The sequence below is a fragment of the Solanum lycopersicum genome, chromosome 7 (genome assembly GCF_036512215.1).
Source record: "Solanum lycopersicum chromosome 7, SLM_r2.1".
Taxonomy (NCBI): Eukaryota; Viridiplantae; Streptophyta; class Magnoliopsida; order Solanales; family Solanaceae; genus Solanum; species Solanum lycopersicum.
This window is the reverse complement of record NC_090806.1, coordinates 50,208,133-50,222,789: the sequence shown is the minus strand read 5'-3', so window position 1 is coordinate 50,222,789 and position 14,657 is coordinate 50,208,133. Positions and strand designations below refer to the sequence as shown.

Sequence of the window (14,657 nt, the reverse complement as noted above, 5' to 3'; positions counted from 1 at the left end):
CTGCTTTTCGGACAAGGTATAGGCATTATGAATTCCTAGTAATGTCTTTTGGACTTACGAATGCCCCTGCTGCTTTCATGAGCTTGATGAACGGGATTTTTAAGCCATATATGGATCTCTTTGTCGTTGTGTTCATTGATGATATACTGATTTACTCAAAGAGTAGGAAAGAACATGAGGAGCATTTGAGAATTGTGTTGGAAGTGTTGAGGGAGAAAAAGCTTTATGCCAAATTCTCCAAGTGTGAGTTTGGGCTAGATTCAATGTCCTTCTTCGCGCACGTAGTTTCTAAGGATGGAGTGATGGGGGATCCTTCTAAGATTGAAGCAGTGAAAATTTGGGTAAGACCTACTAATGTTACAGAAGTAAGGAGTTTTGTTGGTTTAGCTAGCTACTACCGTCGATTTGTCAAGGGATTTTTTTCGGTTGCTTCCCAACAGATAAATTTGACTAAGCAGAGTGTTCCATTTGTATGGTCGGACGAACGTAAAGAAAGCTTTCAGAAACTCAAGACCCTGTTTACTACTGTACCAATTCTTACCCTGCCAGTGGAAGGTAAGAATTTCATTGTTTATTGTGATGCATCTTATTCTGGGTTGGGTGCAGTGGTAATGCAAAAGATGAATGTAATTGCTTATGCTTCGAGGCAATTAAAAGTGCATGACCGTAACTATCCGACTCATGATTTGGAGTTAGCTGCATTACTGTTTGCATTAAAGCAATGGAGACATTACCTATACGGTGTCAAGTGCGAAGTCTATCAAGATCATCGTAGTTTACAATATGTCTTTACTCAGAAAGATCTGAATTTGAGACAGAGGAGGTTGATGTAACTACTGAAGGACTACGATATAACTATTTTGTATCACCTAGGAAAACCTAATGTTGTGGCAGATGCTTTAGGTAGAAAAGCAGGGAGCATGGGAAGCGTAGCTCACTTACAAGTTTCCAGACACCCATTGGCTAGAGAGGTTCAGACTCTGGCTAATGATTTTATGAGGCTATAAGTAATGGAGAAGGGAGGATTTTTTTCCTTTATGGAGGCAAGATCTTATTTTCTTGACAAGAGTAAAGGAAAACAGTTTGCGGATGAGAAGCTGAATCAGATTCGAGAGATGGTATTACGAGGAGAGGCCAAAGAGGCGAAAACTGATGAGGAAGGCGTTTTGAGAATGAAGGGAAGGGTATGTGTGCCCCGAGTTGATAATTTGATTCACACTATTGTTACAGAGGCTCATAGTTTAAGGTATTCTATACATCCGGGTACAAACAAGATGTATCGTGACCTAAAGCAACATTTTTGGTGGAGTAGGATGAAGCGTGACATTGCTGATTTTGTTGCCCAATGCCCGAATTGTCAGCAGGTAAAGTATGATTACCAGAGGCCCAGAGGAACACTTCTTAAAATGCCTATTCCTGAATGGAAGTGGGAAAGAATTGCAATGGATTTTGTGGTTGGTCTTCCAAAAACATTGGGTAAGTTTGATTCTATTTGGGTAATTGTCGACAGATTAACTAAGTCTGCTCACTTCATTCCGGTTAAGGTTACTTACAATGCAGAGAAGTTAGCCAGGATCTATATATCAGAAGTCGTTCGATGCATGGAGTTCCACTTTCCATCATATCAGATAGAGGTACGAAATTTACTTCTATGTTTTGGAGAATATTGCATGCTGAATTAGGTACTGGGTTGGATCTTAGTACTGCATTTCACCATCAAACCGATGGTCAGTCTGAGCGTACAATTCAAATTTTGAAGGATATGCTTCGTGCATGTGAGATAGAGTTTGGTGGTCATTGGAATAACTTCTTACCCTTAGCAGAGTTTTCATACAATAATAGCTATCACTCATGTATTGATATGGCCCCATTCGAGGCACTGTATGAGAGGAGATGTAGGTCTCCCATTGGTTGCTTTGATGCATTTGAGGTAAGACCATGGGGTACCGATCTCTTGAGGAAATCATAAGACAAAGTGAAATTTATTCAAGAAAAGCTTTTAGCGGCTCAAAGTAGGCTGAAGGAATATGCAGATCGAAAGGTTAGAGACTTGGAGTTCATCGAGCGTGAACAAATGTTTGTAACTTTACATCCTCCAATGCCGGTTAGTACATCTTAGGGTATGGTTTTTCCGGTTCCGGGACAGGAACCGGGACGGAATTAAGGAATATCCGGTTTTTACCGGTTACGGTAATTACCGGTCCGGTCCGGTTTAATTTTTTTTAAATACAGCCGTTACTAGCCATTGGGTAATGGCTAATGGGGCCCCCCAACGACTAGTTGAAGAAAAATTCATCCAATAAAGCCCTTACCCCACCCCTAACTTTTTTAATACCCTAAAGTTTTAAAAATTACACTTTAATCCATTTTTTTACTTATAAATACCCCTAAATTTCATTCTTTTAAATCACAATATCATCTATTCATCTTCTACTCTCTCAACTATAAATACCCCTAAATTTCATTCTTTTAAATCACAATATCATCTATTCATCTTCTACTCTCTCAACTCTCTACTCTCTATCTCTAATCTCTAATTCAATAATATATAATATCTTAAATTTCGGTGTTGCCTTACTTGGTCTTTGGAAATTAGATTTTGAGCTTCAAAATTCAATTTTCAACTTTCCACATTCGGCTATCGGCGGTCATAAATTTCTACTTTTTTAAAGTAAACGTTGGGTACATTCGTTCTAACTTTTATTTTACGTTTCATTTATATTTAAACAATTATTTATTTATTTGTGATTTATTATTTGGATAATTGCATAACATTTTTCTTATTATATTTAATCTCACGTTTAATTTTTTAATATGGATTTCAGAAAAAATATTGTTGAAAAAGCAAAGGGGAAAAAAGTGCATTACAGCGTGTACGAAATGTTTGTAACTTTACATCCTCCGATAATACAAAAACCGGTAGTTCTTATAAATCAAAAACTAAAAAATCTACTATATTAAGAATAAATACGGATGATTATACACATGTTGATGATACGGTTTTTAATATTGATAGTAATTCAAGATTAGATCCTTATCATGAACATTTACAACGTCGCTTTGGTAATTTTGATGAGGATTTGCCTAGTTACAATGATAATGATAATGATATTGATAATTATACTGATACGCCTATTTTTGATGATGATGATGATGAAACTAAGCCACCTACGGCTACTACTACTCCTAGTCCCGCTCCCTTTCGTTGTCCTGCCGCAGTTCCCCCAGTACATCCTAGGCCTAAGGTAGAACGTGTTAAAAAATCAGTTGTTTTGAAATTTATGACACAAAACGAAGATAAAACACAAGCTATTGGTAATAAATGTAAACATATATTAAATCATAAAACTGTGGGAAAATCTGGTGGGACGGGACATTTGAGTAGTCATTTAATGTCTTGTTGTAAAAATGAATTTTTGCATGCTAAAGCGGTAAGCGAAGCTAAAAAAAATGGTACCCCCCTTCCTGAAAATGTAGGAGTAGGCGGCTCTAAAATGGTACAAACACAATTAAATCCGTCTAATGTTTCTGTCTCTAGTTTACTACCTTCATATAATAGAGAAAAAGATCTTGAAGAACTAGCTAAAATGATATGCGTTATGGGTTTGCCATTTAGTTTTGCTGAAAATCCCGGCTTTATACATTATATACAAATTGTATATAATCCAAATTTTAAAGGTTTTGCTAGAAATACAATAAAAAAAGGCTGTATTTGATTATCATGCACAACATTTTCAATATCTTCGTTGTTTATTTTATTATAATACTTCTAAAATAGCTATTACTTCTGATATGGGTCGTAGTGTAAATGGTAACGATAATTTGACTGTTACTGCACATTGGATTGATGAAAATTTTTATATGCAAAAAAGAATTTTAGGTTACAAATGTTGTCAAATGCAAAAAACCGGTAGTTATATTGCTCAAAATATTTTAGATATTTTACAAAGTTAGATAATGCTTCAAGTAATAATTCTGCTGTTCAATATTTAAAAACTACACTTTGTCCTTTTTATGGTGATAATTATCATATTAGGTGTACTGCACATATATATATAATTTGATGGTTAGAGATGGTGTAAATATGTATTATAACGGATGTACGAAAGTTGAAAATGCATGTCCTTTTATATTTAAATGTCAATTTAAGTCTCGGCGTAAAGATTTTCAAAATCGCTGTTTTGAAAATAATCTTCCACCTAGAAAAATTCCAAAAATAGTGGCTACTAGATGGAATACTTTATATGAAATGCTTGTAATCGCTTATGAATATCGAATACCCTTACAAATGGTTTGGAATGATCATAATTTTGATATGACATATAGACTAGATGATAATGATTGGCGTGATATAAATGAACTTATAGATTTCCCAAAAGTTTTTTACTTAACTACAAAAAGAATTCTGTACTTTATAGTCCATCAATTTGTACTGTTTTGCCTGATATTTGTATGATTTCTTCAAAATTAAATAAATTTAAAAATAAACCAAGGTTTCAACAAACCATTGAAAAAATGATTATAAAATTTAAAAAATATTATATTCCTATGCCTCAAATTTATTTAACTGCATGTTTGTTACACCTTAATTATCAAGATTCCGGTTCATCAAGAATTGTTGAAAAAATATATTTTAACTTAGACATTAATGATGAATTAGAAGAAATTCGTAGCTGTCAACAAGTTGAAGATAGCATAAAAATTGAAGCAAGAAAATTGTATGATTTATATAATGCTAATAAAAATCTATCAAGTGAAAATGAACCTGAAAGCTCTAGGGTTAGATTTGATGAAAATAATATTGATAATTATTTAGAGGATTATCTTAAACTTTCTCACGATAATAGAAATGATTTTGATGCATATATTAATCAAATTACAGAACCTACTAAAGATGTTCTCAAATGTTGGAGAGAGTGCATCAAAGGATTTCCAAAACTAGTACCGATTGTTCGAGATATATAAGCAATGCAAGCGTCGTCGGTAGCTTCTGAAGGCGTCTTTAGTGCAGCAAGGTTTCAACTTGGAGAACATAGGCATTCACTAGTAGCCGACAGCTTGGAGATATCAGTATTATTTCGAGATTAGATTAATGCCGAGAGAAGGAATTTGGGTCGTGAACCACTACCGACCAAATTTCAGGATGACGTTGATGAAGTAATGAAGGATTATAGTGACAACGGGATTGAAGCAATGGAAGATCTTTCTATTAGACCTATTCCCGAACATGTTACTAAAGAAATGCTGAATGATTTACGAAGGGATTTATATGGTGGCACCAACTATTAATTCAAACAAATATTTTTGTAAATGTAATAGTAATATCAAATATATATTAATAAAAATATAGGCTATTCACCTTAATTTGTTTTTTAATATTGTTGTATTAAATTTAATTTTTGATATAGTCAATTTTAAATTTTATAACTTTCAAGTTTAAAATAAAAAATTTCAAACTTTAAGAGTTTGAAATTTAAATTTTATAACTTTAAAATTTTAATTTTAAATTTTAAAACTTTAAAAGTTTTAATTTAATGTTTGAAAATTTAAATTTGAAATTTAAAAATTTGAAAATTTTAAATTAAAACTTTATAGTTTATAAAGTTTGAAATTTAAATTTAACTTAAAAATTTGAATTTAAATTTTTCAAACTAGTTTGAATTCAAAGTTTGAAAATTTAAATTTATAACTTTAAAGTTTGAAAATTTAAATTATAATAAAAGTTAGATTCAATTAAATTTTTTTTTAAAAAAAAATTCGGTTCGTCCCGGATACCGATCCAGTCCGGTCTTGTCTAGTACCGATTTACTACCGTACCGGGACGGAATAATAGTTATTTTACCGGTTTCCCAGACCGGTCCGGTTCTGGTTCCGGAGCAATACCGGTATATAGAGTACCGGTTCCGTACCGGTTCCAGTAATTACCGGTCTGGTTTTGCCGGTTCCGGTACCACTGCCACACTTAGTTATCACAAGTAATCTTTTGGTCTGTGATTGCATGACTTCTGTATTATTTGATCCTTGATCCACATTTTCATATGTATCTTCCTTATTTGCTATTGGTCTTGATTTATATTGTGAGTTGCTTGACATGCCTATTCGCATCTCTACTCCTGTGGGTGAGTCTGTGATAGTAGAGAAGGGGTATAGGACTTGTCATGTGACTTTTGTGGGGAGCAATACTCATGTAGATTTGATTATTCTAAATATGGTTGATTTCGATGTAATTCTGGGTATGATTTGACTTTCTCCAAATTTTGCAATCTTAGATTGTAATGCTAAAACTGTGACATTGGCCAAGCCTAGGACAGATCCACTAGTGTGGGAGGGTGACTATATATCCACTCTAGTTCATATCATCTCTTTTCTTCGTGCTAAGAGAATTGTTAGTAAGGGTTGTTTAGATATCTTGGCACATCTCAGGTATGATACTTCCCAAGTACCTTCGATTGAGTCTGTCTCGATAGTCCGTGAGTTTCTGGATGTGTTTCCTGCAGACCTTCCTGGTATGCCACCGGATAGGGATATTGATTTTTGTATTGATTTGGAGCCGGGTAATCACCCCATTTTCATACCCTCTTATACAATGGCTCCAACTGAGTTAAGGGAGTTAAAGGCCCAACTTCAGGAGTTGTTAGGTAAAGGTTTTATTAGATCAAGTGCATCCCGTTGGGGTGCACCTGTTTTATTTGTGAAGAAGGAGGATGGAAGTTTTCAGATGTGCATAGACTACAGGCAATTAAATAAGGTAACTATTAAGAACAAGTATCCTATTCCTCACATTGATGATTTGTCCGATTAGTTACAAGGTGCTTGTACCTTCTCAAAAATTGATTTGAGATCTGGTTATCATCAATTGAAAATACGGGCAGCAGATGTGCCAAAGACTGCTTTTCGAACCAGGTATGGGCATTATGAATTCTTAGTAATGTATTTTGGGCTTAGGAATGCCCCTGCTGCTTTCATGAGCCTGATGAACGGGATTTTTAAGCCATATCTGGATCTCTTTGTTATTGTATTTATTGATGATTTACTGATATACTCAAGGAGCAGGAAAGAACATGAGGACCATTTGAGAATTGTATTGGAATTGTTGAGGGGGAAAAGTCTTTATGCCAAAATCTCCAAGTGTGAGTTTTTGCTAGATTCAGTGTCCTTCTTGGGGCACATGGTTTCTATGGATGGAGTGATGGTGGATCCTTCTAAGATTGAAGTAGTGAAGAGTTGGGTAAGACCTAATAATGTGACAGAGGTAAAGATCTTTGTTGGTTTAGCTAGCTACTACCGTCGATTTGTCAAGGGATTTTCTTCTGTTGCTTCCCAACTGAAAAATTGGACTAAGTAGAATGTTCCATTTGTATGGTCGGACGAATGTGAAGAAAGCTTCAAGAACCTCAAGACTTTGTTAACTACTGCACCAATTCTTACCTTGCCAGTGGAAGGTAAGAATTTCATTGGTTATTGTGATGCATCTTATTCTTTTTTGGGGGTAGTGCTAATGCAGTAGAGGAATGTAATTGCTTATGCTTCAAAGCAATTAAAAGTGCATGAACATAACTATCCGACCCATGATTTGGAGTTGGCTGTAGTTGTGTTTGCATTAAAGTAATTGAGAGATTATCTATATGGGGTCAAGTGTGAAGTCTATACAGATCATCGTAGTTTACAGTATGTCTTTACTCAGAAAGATTTGAATTTGAGGCAGAGGAGGTGGATGGAACTACTGAAAGACTATGATATTACTATTTTGTATCACCCAGGAAAAACTAATGTTGTGGCAGATGCTTTAAGTAGAAAAGCAGGGAGCATGGGAAGTATAACCCACTTACAGGTTTCTAGACGATCATTGGCTAGAGAGGTTCAGACTCTGGCTAATGACTTTATGAGGCTGGAAGTACTAGAGAAGGGAGGATTTTTGGCCTGTGTGGAGTCAAGATCTTTTTTTCTTGACAATATTAAGGGAAAACAGTTTACTGATGAGAAGCTGAACTGAATTTGAGATATGGTATTACGAGGAGAGGCTAAAGAGGCAATAATTGATGAGGAAGGCGTTTTGAGAATTAAGGGGAGGCTATGTGTAACCCGTGTTGATAATTTGATGCACACTATTCTTACAGAGGCTCATAGTTCAAGGTATTCTATACATCCCGGTGCAACAAAGATGTATCGTGACCTTAAGCAACATTTTTGGTGGAGTAGAATGAAGCGTGACATTGTTGATTTTGTTGCCCAATGCCCGGATTGTCTGTAGGTAAAGTATGAACACTAGAGGACCGGAAGAACACTTCAGAAAATGCCCAATCCTAAATGGAAATGGGAAAGGATTGCAATGGATTTTGTGGTTGGTCTTCCAAAGACATTGGGTAAGTTTGATTCTATTTGGGTAATTGTTGACAGATTAACTAAGTCTGCACACATTATTCCGGTCAAGGTGACTTACAATTCAGAGAAGTTAGCCAAACTCTATATCTCAGAAATTGTTCGATTGCATGGAGTTCCACTTTCCATCATATCAGATAGAGGTACGCAATTTACTTCTATGTTTTGGAGAACATTGCATGCTGAATTAGGTACTTGGTTGGATCTTAGTAATGCATTTCACCCTCACACCGATGGTCAACCTGAGCGAAGGATTTAGGTGTTGGAGGATATGCTTCGTGCATGTGTGATAGAATTTGGTGGTCATTGGGATAACTTCATACCCTTAGCAGAGTTTTCATACAATAATAGCTATCACTCCAGTATTCATATGGCCCCATTTATGGCACTGTATGGGAGGAAATGTAGGTCTCCCATTGGATGGTTTGATGGATTTGAGGTAAGACCATGGGGTACCGATCTTTTGGGGAATCGTTAGATAAAGTAAAATTCATTCAGGAGAAGCTTCTAGCAGCTAAGAACAGGCAAGAAGAATATGCAGATAGAAAGGTTAGGGACTTGAATTTTATGGAGGGTGAACAAATCTCGCTGAAGGTTTGACCCATGAAAGGGGTGATGCGGTTTGGTAAGCGAGGTAAGCTTAGTCCGATGTATATTGATCCATTTGAAGTTCTGAAGCGCGTGGGGGAGGTGGATTATGATTTGACATTGCCTCCAGGACTCTCAGGAGTGCACCCGGTATTTCATGTGTCTATGCTGAAAAAATACCATGGGGATGGAAACTACATTATTCGTTGGGATTCAGTTCTTCTTAATGAGAATTTGTCTTATGAGGAGGAGCTTGTTGCTATTTTAAATAGAGAGGTCCGCAAGTTGAGATCAAAGGAGATTGCATCTATCAAGGTTTAGTGGAAGAATCAGCTAGTTGAAGAGTCCACTTGGGAGAATGAGGTTTATATGCAAGAAAGATATCCACATCTTTTTACAGATTCAAGTACTCTTTTTTGCCCTTGCTTTTCTTCCTGTGATCGTTCGAGGACGAACGATGGGTAAATTGGTATCTATTGTAACAACCTATTTAGTGGGTTTGAGCAGTAGAATTATTTTTGATAAAAACTGACCGGGTCGATAGAACACGCGACGGACCGTCATGGTCACGACGGACAGTGATGAACTCCGTCGTCCTATACTTGTGTAATTTCTTCTGCTGCTCTCCTCATTGCCCTTGACGATAGGTAGGACGAACCGTCATAGGAACGACGGTCCGTCGAGGGTCTTCGTTCCAAGACACTTTAACTCTGAAATTTGGGTACTGGGATCGACTCTCTGAACTTCATGACGGAAATGCTGCACGGACATTCGTAGATACGACGGACCATCACATGTGCGTAACCCCTACTTGGTCAGACTTCCTCTAAAAGTTTTAAAGGGGTGTTTCGGACTATTCATGATTTTAATTATGAAATTAGTTGGGTAAGTTTAATAATTTATTTAGTTGGGGTTAAAGTAGATAATAGGGAATAAAAAGTGGGTTACTTTATCATAATTGATTAAATGATAATTAGGGTAAAAAGAATTTGAAGAAGAAAAAAATAAAAAAAAGAATAGAAGTGGAGAACGAGCGAGAGAGAGAGAACGAAGAAGAAAGCAAGTGACTTAGACTTCAGATTTAAAAGGTTCATAGGCATTGGGGAGGTAGCTTGCTTGATCATGATTCTTCGGTGGAGGTAGGTTATAGTTAATTTTTATGTGATAGATAATTTCAAAATGGCAATTGATATGTATTGAATGATATTGTAAAGTCTCTTATGTACTAGATTGTGTGGTTGTGTGTTCCTGATTGTGTGGTTTGTGTTTGGCCTAAAGTTAGGAGAATGTTGAATTCCTTATCTTGAATCCTCTCTATTAAAGATGACGCCTTGAATAAAGAAGGCTTGATGAAATAAAAATGATGAGATAATTGGATCGGAGTCTCACATTCCGACACGGTATTATTGGTTCGGAGTGTCACGTTCCGACATGGTATGATGGGATCGGAGTGTCACGTTCTAACACGATATATGGGATCGGAGTGTCACGTTCCGACACAATATCATTAAAGGAAAGGAATCTGGAATTAACTTAATTCACTCAAACTCAAGGAACCTATTTCCCAAATGAGTATGGTGTGGAGGCATGAGTCCTCATAGGTGTGCTTGATGTTGTGATTGATGGTGTACCTAGTATGGTGTTGTTGTTGTCAATGTTTCATGTGTTTGTTTCTTGTCACCTGTTAATTATTGTAGTTGGTTTTATACTATTTTTTAATATATACTGATTTCTATTTTGAGTTGGCCGATGATACCTACTCAGTACGTGTTCCTTGTACTGACCCCTACTTGTATTTGCTTCTTGTTGTTTTGTGGAGAGCAGCAAGTGCACCATCGACTTCGACTCGCCCTCAGCTCTAGCAGTCTCCAGTACATCAGATTTTAGGGTGATATATTATTCCTAGCTCGGACTGGATTGTCTCCCTCACGTCTAGATGTCTTTGAAGTTCGTACATGGACCATCTTTTTACTTATTTTAGCTTCATAAATACTCTTAGATTTAGAAATTTGAGGGTAGATGTGCTTGATGTGATGACTTAAAGATTTTGGGAATAATAAGTATTAAACTTTAGAAGTTTATTTAATTGATTACGTTAATAAGTTTTGGATCTTCCGCATTATTTTTACTATTCATAATTGATATACCGGTAAATGTTGGGATTTATATTTTTTGGTTTGCTCACCTAGGAGAAAAGTGTGGGTGCCACTCGCTGCTGGTTTTTGATCGTGACAAACTTGGTATCAGAGCGTTAGGTTAATGTAATTTATTTTGTGAATATAGTCTTTGAATAAAGTTAAAACTTATCTAATTAGACTTAGAAAGTCTTTATGTTCTTCAAATAAGTTAATGTGATTTAGTTGATGAATAGAATGTATTAGTTAAGTTAAAACATAACTAATTATACTTAGAAAGTTGTTAATTTTTCCAAACAGGCAATGTGATTTCGTTGGTGAATAGTGTTAGAAGTAAGTTAATACTAAACTAATTATACTTACAAAATTGTAAAATATTTCAAATAAGTTAATGTAATTTAGTTGGTTAATGTAGTGTTTTAGTTAACTTAAAACTTAACAAATTAGGTTTTGAAAGGCTTTTAATTTTTCAAATACTTAATGTGATTTAGTTGGTGAATATAGTGTTATGATTAAGTTAAAACTTAACTAATTAGACTAAGAAAGTTGTTAAGTTTTTCAAATAAGTAATGTGATTTCGTTGGTTAATATAGTGTTTGAAAATAAGTTTAAACTTAACTAATCGGACTTAGAAAGTCTTTAAGTTCTTCAAATACTTAATGTGATTAAGTTGGTCAACATAGTGTTAGAAATAAGTTAAACCTAAACTAATTAACCTTAGAAAAACTTTATATTCTCCAAATACTCAATATGATTTAGTTGTTCAATATAGTGTTAGAAGTAAGTTAAAACTTAAGTAATTAGACTTAGAAAGTTGTTAAGTTTTCCAAACGAGTAATATGATTTCGTTAGTGAACAGTGTTAGAAGTAAGTTAAAACTTAACTAATTAGACTTAGAAAGTCTTTAAGTTCTCCAAATACTTAATGTGATTTAGTTAGTGAATATAGTGTTATGAGTAAGTTAAAACTTAACTAATTAGACTTAGAATGTTTTTATGTTTTCCAAACAAGTAATGTGATTACGTTGGTGAATAGTGTTAGAATTAAGTTAAAACTTAACTAATTAGACTTGGAAAAATTGAGTTCTTAAAATAAGTTATTGTGATTTAGTTGGTGAATATAGTTTTTGATTTAATTTAAAACTTAACTTATTAGACTTAAAAAGTCTTTAAGTTCTTCAAATAAGTTAATAAGATTTAGTTGATGAATATAATGTTTTAGTTAAGTTAAAACTTATCAATTTAGACTTAGAAAATTGTTAAGTAATGTGCATTCGTTGGTGAATAGTGTTATAAGTAACTTAAAACTTAACCAATTAGACGTAGAAAAATAATTAAGTTCTTTAAACAAGTTAATGTAATTTACTTGGTCAATATAGTGTTTGAATTAAGTGAAACTTAACTAATTAGACTTACAAAGTCTTTAAGTTCTCAAAATAAGTTAATGTGATTTAGTTGATGAATATAGTGTTTTAGTTAAATTAAAACTTAAGTAATTAAACTTAAAAAGTGTTCAAGTTATTCAAATATGTCAATGTGATTTAGTTGATGAATTGAGTGTTTTAGTGTCACAACTCATAAATGGGCGTGATGGAACTCGTCTTATCCCACCAAGACAAGTTAGCCTACCCCAATAATTTAGATAAAATATAGAAATAAAACCAAAGTCTGATAATGATTTCTAAACAGGAAACAATTCAACTTAATTCAATTCCCAATATCTGGTAGTGACGCGCACAAGCCTCTAATGTAAATACTAGATTTGAAAAAAAAACACGAGTCTAACATGAAGTTGAATTTCAAGTAAAAACAAATTCATAAAATGGAGTAGGAATGTTCGTTGAGATGACAAGCAGCTACCTCACAATCCTCCAGAAGATGCCTCAGGAACGAAGAGAATGGAAGGTATCAAAAAAATCCGGGCTTGTAACCTACAAAAATTTATAGAAGCAAGGGGTGAGTACCGAACCACGCGGTACCCAACAAGAAAATCTCTAAACATAAGTTAAGGTAAAAAAATACGGGTACTCCTTACACCCTACCTGAACCTACACACTACAAGCAACTCACAATTTACCAAACACGCAATTCAATAACCGCACTCTATTAGTGTACATATTCTCAATAACATCTTAATATTCAACAGTCACAATTTTCACAGAGAAACAATAACAAGATCAACAAACCACGTATTCAAGTTCATCAATAATAAAAATGTGTACTGACATGAGATGCAATGTCAAGGATAGTGATGATGTCTTCCCTAACGATACACACACGCTGTCTCTCATTTTGCGACCCATGGGGGACATATTTGTCCATGCATCTGTGGCGGCTCACTACATGACCCTCGACAACAGTAAATGTCACGATGCGCGATACGTCCCTCAAAATATAATATCCATCACGGTATGCGATACGTCCCTCGAAATATAATATCCATCACGGCGCGCGATACAACCCTCAAAATTGTACATCCTCTTATCACATAATCTCTTATCACAACAATGTTTCAAATGCAGAGTGAATTACATACTGAAAAAAATTAGACGATAGCCATTTTGATAAAAACCAACAAATAAGCAAAAAGTCTCCAAATCATTCTCAACATCACACAAGGAAATACAAGAATTTTATACGCTTAACAAAAGTTTAGAAATCCATTTGCCTTAGCCAATCGAATAATTACTCTTGGACTTGAGCCTTCCCTTTTCGTTGAGCTTCCAAACGAATGAAATCTATTCAAGTATATATTCACAATAAGGTTTTAAAACTAACAACACTCAAACCTTTATGTGTTTAACCTTGACCTAAAAAATTACTCCAAATTTATAATCAAGTTTGTAATTCTTGATGTCAATTAACATTTCAACCATCATATTTTCCAAATTTCAAGCTTACTGTTAAATTCCAATTTCTCCAAATATCATAAATTTAATGATATCTATATAATATAGTATATCCAATATTTATTTACCTATCTCAATATATCACACTTGAATCTTAATATGATAATAATAAGAAAATTTTATGAAATAGTGAAGCCTTATGTTACAAAAAGAATCACGAGAACAAAAAAATGTTCTAAAACCTCAAATTGATACCCTATATTCCTATTTATTATTTTTCAATCATCTTTATTCAGTTATATCCCCAATAATTATCACATGATTGACAAGACCCTTCTTCTCAATTTCAAAATTACTTCATACCAGAATGCCAACTTCCAATTATTATTTCTTTATTCCATATACATTTTGCCGTGTTTCACATTCCAAAAGCACATATGAAAGTTAAAATAAAAATTATAATAATACATTAATTACAAGACACATTCATCCGCCTCAATGTAAAGTTTAAAATTATTACCTGAATCAAGTGCACTTGTTCGACGGCGCTGTGAGTGTTTTCTAGACATTATCATGTTGTTTGTTTTTGTCACACGTTTAGGTTAGTTCTGTTCCACTTTTTTTCCCTAAATTTATTATATCGATTAAAAGTGATAATTTCTACCACCTATTTTAACATTTCACATTTTGTCCCTTATTTTTGATTG

At 34.3% G+C, this 14,657-nt stretch overlaps 1 protein-coding gene across 1 annotated transcript; it reads left to right on the top strand.

The window, feature by feature from the left end:
• The first annotated feature begins 1,010 nt into the window (after nucleotides 1-1,010).
• LOC138337478 (uncharacterized) lies at nucleotides 1,011-9,288 on the top strand. Its single transcript, XM_069287391.1, has 6 exons — nucleotides 1,011-1,184; nucleotides 1,365-1,476; nucleotides 3,031-3,315; nucleotides 6,498-6,748; nucleotides 8,878-8,973; nucleotides 9,058-9,288. Exons 1-6 carry the CDS (start codon nucleotides 1,011-1,013, stop codon nucleotides 9,286-9,288), a joined length of 1,149 nt encoding a protein of 382 aa, XP_069143492.1.
• Nucleotides 9,289-14,657: the final 5,369 nt, after the last annotated feature.